Source organism: Electrona antarctica (assembly GCF_951216825.1).
Source record: "Electrona antarctica genome assembly, chromosome: 3".
In the NCBI taxonomy this organism is placed as follows: domain Eukaryota; kingdom Metazoa; phylum Chordata; class Actinopteri; order Myctophiformes; family Myctophidae; genus Electrona; species Electrona antarctica.
Window position 1 is genome coordinate 13,055,414 of NC_136808.1, and position 8,416 is coordinate 13,063,829.

Below are 8,416 nucleotides of genomic sequence, written 5' to 3' on the forward strand. Positions count from 1 at the left end.
CGTTCCCGTTCCGCACACAGTTCGTGTGCGGTGGTGGTAGTTGGCCTATTCCCTATTTAGTCCACTAGATGGAGACATTGCAGTACACTTCTGTCCTGATTACGCCTTTTGTAGTAATCATTTCCGAACTCCCAGCCAATAAATCATATTGAATATTGAACTAATTTCTAACTTGATATTGATTGATTCTGAAATCCCCCTCCGACCCCCAACTGTTTAATTTACTATTAAGCATCTGTCATAAACCGGTTAGGGGTCAACTGTTTAATCATGATGTCACGGTATCATATTGTAACGTTCACTCCTATTGGCTGAAGCCGTAGTGTGTGTGTGTGTATGTATGTATGTGGGGGGGGGGCACTCTATGAAAAGAAACTTTCACAGACGGACACACACACACACACACACACACACACTCTGCAGGCTACTGGCTACACTTTCATGTATCTGGATTCTGGACGTCGGGACTCAGTCGGGACAAAAACAATTTCGTCGTCTCGGTTTTCCGCTGTACTACACAGTGGTGGGTCAAACTTTGTTATGGGTTTGGTTTTGAATCTGAAACAAACGGGAAAAGTACGGATGGATAATATCACTTTGACGTCAGATTCAGAAGAAGCCGATTAGTATCCCCATTGATATAATCGGAGAATGGGAGTTGTTGAACAAACTTAAATCGCCTGTCTGTCTGTCTGTCTGTCGGTCGGACCTCCAACCCAACCTGCTCCCATGCCAATGCCTCCGCGGGGCGGCGGAGAAGAATACAAAGCCCCCTCCGTGACCGCGTCCCCGCAGCCCCCTGTGCCGCCGAGGAGGCTCCGAAGTCGGGATAAGTGTTCCGGCAGGCTCCGGCGGCGGTCTGGGGGAGCTGGTGGTGGAGGGGAGAGGCGGGTGAAGTGTGTGCTGGTCGGGGACGGAGCTGTGGGGAAAACCAGCCTGGTTGTCAGCTACACCACCAACGGTTATCCCACGGAATATGTCCCCACAGCCTTTGACAACTTCTCAGGTAAAAAATAAATAAAACAAACAGTAGCGCCTATATCTAATGGAGTAGGTTCTCAAACTGTTTCATGTCAAGGACCCCTACATTTATGTGTATTTGGCCGCGGACCCCCATCTGAAAAGATTTTGTGCCATTTGGGACCCCATGATATGATACATTATTACAGTAACATCAGTGTCCATTTGATTCTTCCTCATTCATTCTAGGCCAAGGGGGACATCCTGGCTGGAACCCAAGGACCCCTGGGGGTCCCCTAGCTCTGGTCCATAGCTCTAATGCGACGGCATTAGAGCTATGGATCAGAGCTAGGGGTCCCCGGACCACACTTTGAGAACCACCGATCTAGTCAACACAAATTGCTGTAGGCCTAAGATTTAGACTCTCGTAGACGTATTTATCGATTCTGACGTCATGATGATGTGATGACAGTTTCTTATAACGTTTAAAAGAAAATGTATACCTTCGAAAATGATAGACTATGTAATCATGTAGTTTATGTCCATGATTAGAGAGCGCAGGTCAGGTGGATGCGCCAAATTAATTATTGTTTCAGTTGTTATTGACCCCCCTCTCCTCCCTCCTGCCTCCAGCGGTGGTGTCAGTAGACGGACAACCAGTCAAACTTCAGCTTTGTGACACCGCTGGACAGGTCAGTAACTTCACACACACACACACACACACACACACACACACACACACACACACACACACACACACACACATTGTGGCAGAGTGTGTCGTAATAGAGTCATATATATATATATATATACATATATATGACTCTATTACTAAAAAACATCGCATGGATGCACCTGGGACGTATCCTCAGTGATGTATCCTGAGGTCAACAGGGTTTCGGGTCTCTCAACATCATACCCCTCACTCAGGCGACCCAGCCGGGAGTGATCAAGTCCCGATTTACGTCCCAGTAGCTACCCTCAATCAGTCCCACTAGGGAAAAACCAGGGGCACACAATCCGTTGGAACTACTCCAGACCTACTCTGCCAGGGCTGGGAGGTACACTTCTGGCGCATGGAGGGACTAGGCTCTGTGGGTTGTCTCCTGTCCGGGCCCCTCCTACGTCTCACCAGGTCCACTCCTGCTCTCACCAGGAGTAGAGCAAGGACCTGTGCGTTGCACCAGAGTCCCAGCACCAGACAGTTCATTCAGGAGTGGTGGGCAATGGTTCCGCAGGGTCATGGTGCTGCGGTTCCGCTTGCTGCTTGCATGGCCCTCCCAAAGGCCTCACCGAGGGCTGTTGGGCTTCCACCTGCACGGAAGACACAGGCAGGGGCGCTAACCCATACTGCTCACCCGGGTGCCGTCTACATTCCGGCTGTCACCCGTCTCTCCGGTGGTCACCAGACTATACCTGGTTGTCACATAGTCTATTCCTATGAGTCACTATAAATAGAAGAACTATAACTAAAAAACATTGCATGGATGCACCTGGGACGTATCCTCAGTGATGTATCCTGAGGTCAACAGGGTTTCGGGTCTCTCAACATCATACCCCTCACTCAGGCAACCTCTCATTTTCACACATCATTTTTATAATAAAACAATATGTACATAAAACTTAAACTGCGGGGGAAGACTTTGCAGCTGAGGTTGCCAGAGGGAGCCTGGCACTGGGTCTGATCCATTTTGATGCCCGAGATAATTCAAAAATGTATTTGTTAAAATGTATTTGTTTTTCCAAATCGTACAAGATCTAGGTTCAGTACAAAGCAGCATCAACATTACAAACCTTACAAATAGCCAGTCCAATGCCCAAGCTATCTTATTGTTTGATTGATTGAAATTTGTATTCACAGTTAGTAGAATGGGTACAGTTCAAACGAAGGTACAGGTCAATACAAAAACTGCTACGAGGATTAAACCAGAAAAAGACTTGTTTACATCTGGGTCCTCCATTTTCAATTCATCAGAACATTTAAAGAGGTACAAATATACACTTCTATGAAAAAAGGAAATCATCATATATACAGTTAAAGAAAGTAAAACAGGTAAAAACATGTACATTATGGGGGAAAAACGGGGGGGACTTTTTACAAGGGCCAGTTTCGATTCGCAGCCGTCCGCAAGTGCTCTTTGAGAGCGGAGTCTGGGATTCACATTTCTTAATGGCTGTTGGTAGGGCGTTCCACATTTTAGTGGCATAGGAGCAAAATTAATTGAATCCCTTGTTAGAGCCGAATCTGGGTTGCACGTGGTTTGTTGAACTCCCTCTGGTGTTGTGAGTTTGGACTTTGTTGACATTAAGGAAGTATTTAGACAGGTGCATGGGTATCTTAGTGGTATAGCGTATCTTGTGGACCAGACCCATTGCATTTTGCTGTACTAACTAAGCCTAACCCTAAACCATTCCAGCCTATCAAAATGTGAGGTGGGTTCTGGGAGTAAGGCCAAGTAGTAGCCCGACCAGTTTGTTTTGAGAAGTCTGAAGCCTTATGCTGCATTCATATGGAATCAGGCAAGCGGTAGACGGCAAACCGGACTTCATTTTAGTGGAGGGGAGCAGGACGGTAAACGGAAAAGGACGGCACGGCAGCCAGAACTGGCGACGGTAATGGCAGACGGCATCAATGTTAAAATATTTAATCTTTTTACCGTTCCGTGCCGTGCCGTCCAGCAGTTTTTGCCGTTTGCCATCTACTGCTTGCCTGATTCCATGTAGCCTCGGTCCCAGGCTTACTCATCTGCGAAGAGAAAAGCCTGGTCACAATCTAAGGCAGAAACACTATCGGCGGAAGTGTCGGTCCAGAACATCCGTCAGATGCATTTCCCCCAGATACAATATTTTCCCGACCAATCACAACACTTGTTTCATTCACAGAGAATGTAAACTAATTTGTAAAACATTAACGTAATTTCCTTGAGCGGTACTTCCGCCAAAATCCCGCAACTTCCGCCCCAAAACAATGATAGCCTCTATAGCGTAGGTCTTGCCCAGTGTGGATTCCATGTGAATGCAGCATTATATGTACCTGTGCACTGTTGTCTCACACTCGCACCCAAATCTAAATGTTCACAACATGTTTGTGAGCTTGTAAATCAGCTATTTTTAGTGTATAACACCGTCATGTAACTATAAATCAGGCTCTTTATAGTTCTGAATGAACTTGAAGATTGTCATGACCATGGTCTCCTCAGGAAGTGCCAGGCATGCACATGCTGACTGATGGAAAAGATGGGCGGACGCCAGGGAGAGGAAATGTGCAAAGAGATTAAATGAGAGAGAAAGCGTGGAAAACAAAATATGTGACAGAGGAAGGGTGAGTGAGGGAAGCTGAAGAACACATAATGGAACGCCTTTTTAAGGCCGATACATGTACTACTAACTGTACACAAGAGAACATTCCAAAAAATATTTTTAGTTTAATTCTGACTTAGGTTGCTTCCCTCTGGGATCAACACATGTCTAATGATCTTATCTTAATTTATATTTCTTTGAACAAATGTCTCTCCCTGAAATTAACTGATTTTCAAACAGAACGTTCGTAGCTCTCCCTCACTTTAGCTATTCTCTACCTCACTTTCTTTTTCTGCTATCTGCCCCAACCTTCTTCACACATTAAGGGCGCGTTCGGAAATAGCGCACTGAGCGCACTGTGCAATGCAAACTAATAGGCGAGTGTGCTCCGGTGTGGTATTTCCGAACGCGCCCTAAATGTTATTTTACCCCTCTCTGCCTCTAGCTATTAAAGGTCCCTTCACTCTTTTTGCAAAAAAATATATGTTAATGACGTTTAGAAGATGTAGAACACTTTCCTGGGGGTCTTTATGTGTAATATGTGGTTTTAGATATTTTAGAGTTTAGCAGTGAGCCCAGTGTCTCTGATGTCATGGACACTGGGCTCACTTACTTCATGGACTACAATTCCCATAATGCTTTGGTGCACTGCCCCTCCTTGTGGATAGGGGGAGGGCTGTCTTACTGAGACAACATGTAGTCCAGGAAGTAAGTGAGCCCAGTGTCGATGACATCAGAGAACCTGGGCTCACTGCTAAAATCTAAAATATCCGAAACCACATATTACACACATAAAGACCCCCAGGAAAGTGTTCTAAATCTTCTAAACGTCATTAATATATTATTTTGTTTGGGTGAAGTGTCTCTTTAAGATTACTTGTTCCCACTGTGCTTCTCCAATCCACATTCACAGGCTTCAAATATAGTGCTATTGGTCTTATACAAGTTCCTTGCATTCAACCCTCTCACACATGCCCTCTCTCTCTCCCACCCATCAACAGGATGAGTTTGATAAGCTGCGGCCTCTTTGCTACACCAACACTGATGTCTTCCTGCTGTGCTTCAGCGTGGTTAGCCCTGCTTCCTTCCAGAATGTTCCTGAAAAGTGGGTTCCAGAGATCCGCAGACATGCCCCCCTCACCCCATTGGTCCTGGTGGGGACTCAGTGTGACCTCAGAGAAGATGTTAAGGTGTTTTGTTTTTTCTGTTCCTGAGAATTGTTGAGGATCAATCATGATCATGTTAGATTTTAAGTAATGTTAAGCTTCATAGGCAATTTTCTTATTTTTGTATTAAATCGTGTGGAAAACGAAATAGTTATCAACAGAAGCAGTGATGCCCGGGCGTCTGGCGTGTGTCGCGGATGTGGCTCCCAATCGCGACGACCCAGCTTTGTGGCGTGTCAGCCCCAATCTCTCTCCCCATTTCCTGTCAGTCTACTGTAAATCTATCAATAAAGGCAGAAAAATACCACCAAAATACACAGAAACAGTGCAACAATATCAGAGAGGACATCAAGGTGCACTAGTGCATTCTGCCTACAATGTTGTTGTACTGCATCTATTGATCTATCCACATATCCAGAGGCTTTAGAATGACTTTTTATTGACATAGCCTGGCGTCTGTATCACAAAATTATTTATTTAGACTTGGGGTCAATGTTCTTTGATTGTTCTGAACAAAAAGACAAAATTGGTCAAGCAAGGCTTTTTTGACACCTGTAACAACCACAATAGTATCAACTAAAACAAAAGCATCTTCTCTGCCTTTCATGTTACTGCATCCAGTAAAGCACAATGCCATCTTATCTGAAATGATCTTTGGTGGTATTATCTCTGTTTAGGTTCTTATTGAGCTGGCTAAGTACCGAGAACAGCCTGTGGACCCGGGGGATGCCAAGGACTGTGCGGTGGAGATCGGAGCAGTGGCTTACATGGAATGCTCCTCTCTGACCCAGAAGAACCTGAAAGAAGTATTTGACGCTGCCATATTGGCGAGCCTACAGAGCTGCGCCTCACACAAGGCCTCGGGTGGGAAACGGAAACAACAGAGACAGCCGAGGAAGACACCTGATAAGATGAAGAATCTTTCCAAGTCATGGTGGAAGAGGTATTGCTGTGTGGCCTAGAATGGACCTGCCATAGGTTTTGGCACTTTGTTGGTATACTTGGGATTAAGACTTGTTGCCAGCAGAAGCTGTTGTGGGGAAGTCATTCAACTACTGCTCAATCTAGAATCTCAGACCTTGGGACGGTCCTGGATCTGAGCTGAGATTTGTTCCTGTTTCTGAATTGATTCCATCTCCCTGGATATGATCAGCTACTGAGCATAGTCTGCTTCAGTGTTGTAGACTCATGATACTGAACTTTGCGTCCTTTACGCCATATGGCATAGAATGGATGTGTGATGTTTTATGGCTACAAACAAAACATTTTAAATAAATAATAAGTCCACTACTGGGAGAAGTACTGCAGTGTGATCCAGAATGGAACCTCTAAACTTGGGTAGGTATAGCCTGGTTCTTGTAGAACCTGCGTTAAATGCATGGTGGGAATAGTAGCCCTAGAGTGGCTGGTACTGTATACTGTACATGGAATGTATTCCATACACACAGCCATAGAACACGTAGACTCTAGAGGGATTAATATTGGCCACATTCTAATTTGTAGCACTCCCTGTGTGCTCTACTCACCCAGTAATTACACAATAATCACATGAATGTTGTCCATGTGAATCTTGTGGAAACATGGAGATGTTTTTATGAATACACGTTTTCTGCCAGAAGTTTCAAATTAATGTGCTACCAGATGACCAGAGCTGACTCCAAGTCGCAGAAATTAATTATTGGGTGAGTACATACGATGCGCTACAAATTAGAATGCAGCTGAGCTGGAACCTCTATGGCTGTGTGTGTGCAATACATGCAATGTATGGAATATCAGCATTTTAGGGCAACGGTGGAAGAGATGCTGTTATGTCTAAGAATGGTTCTGGTATTGGATCTGCATAAAAGTCTTTGGGGTCTGGAGACTCTGGAATGACCTGGCCCAGACATGTTGTGCCTTAAACTATGTGTTTAGACTGTTTTCCTGGTAGGCATGTGGGGTGGAGTAACCTACTGCTGATAAGTGTGGGATCTAAACTGCTGCCGTGGTCTAAATAAATCTCTGGACTGTTGTATCCAGAGAATTATCTTGTAATTTTAGCCTGGTACCAAATGGTGATTTACATATACTGTAGGATGTACTGTACTGCTGACAGAACTAGAGTAGTACTTCAGACCAAGCCTGGTATGCATGTACTGTACTACTACTATGTGTACATTATATAACACTGATTTCTTAATTCTCCAAACCAGATTTTATCATTTCATAGCTAAAAATATGAAAACCTATTTCTTGTCATATCTGAGACAGTCAGCAAATAAATACCTTGGCTGTTACTCTTTACCCCGTTGAGGGGCATAGGGCGTTCACCAGGGCTCTCGATCTCACTCTCTTCTGGGCCTGGGCTTTTGCTTCCCTGCACAGGTCCCTGCACACTGCTGCGTTTTAAAGGTCCCTGCACAGGTCCCTGCACACTGCTGCGTTTTAAAGGTCCCTGCACAGGTCCCTGCACAGGTCCCTGCACACTGCTGCGTTTTAAAGGTCCCTGCACAGGTCCCTGCACACTGCTGCGTTTTAAAGGTCCCTGCACAGGTCCCTGCACAGGTCCCTGCACACTGCTGCGTTTTAAAGGTCCCTGCACAGGTCCCTGCACACTGCTGCGTTTTAAAGGTCCCTGCACACTGCTGCGTTTTAAAGGTCCCTGCACACTGCTGCGTTTTAAAGGTCCCTGCACACTGCTGCGTTTTCGCATTTTTAACAGCGTTTTTCCCACCGGTTTCCAGAAAAACGCGTCCAGTCTGCAACAACGTTTACTGTCTCAAACCTAGCTCTAACAGAACCTGTCCAAGCAGCAAAGGAGTTGCAAACTTTTTGGTTTAATCCTATTTTTAATCATGGATGGGATTTAGCCTCGGCATCTTTCTCTGCTTTAGAAAAAGTTTGCATGAATTTGGAAGCCTGTGGCTGAGATTCACCAGTACAAAATGGCTTTCGGTATAGTGCAAAAGTTATTGAACAATAGTTGTCAGTATCCAGACAAGAATGTGACA

At 45.1% G+C, this 8,416-nt stretch overlaps 2 protein-coding genes across 2 annotated transcripts in view; both read left to right on the top strand.

Annotated features, from left to right (window-relative positions):
• Positions 1 to 858, top strand: part of hipk3b (homeodomain interacting protein kinase 3b) — a 307,389-nt gene extending 306,531 nt beyond the window's left edge. The window contains exon 17 of the mRNA XM_079497589.1: positions 846 to 858. The gene's annotated coding sequence lies outside the window, so the exon portion shown is untranslated. The remainder of the gene's footprint in view (positions 1 to 845) is intronic.
• Positions 378 to 7,957, top strand: rhoua (ras homolog family member Ua). Its single transcript, XM_079497604.1, has 4 exons — positions 378 to 1,006; positions 1,594 to 1,652; positions 5,262 to 5,450; positions 6,104 to 7,957. The coding sequence occupies exons 1-4, from the start codon at positions 730 to 732 to the stop codon at positions 6,386 to 6,388; spliced, it is 810 nt and encodes a 269-aa protein (XP_079353730.1). The 5' UTR covers positions 378 to 729; the 3' UTR covers positions 6,389 to 7,957.
• The last annotated feature ends 459 nt before the right edge of the window (positions 7,958 to 8,416 follow it).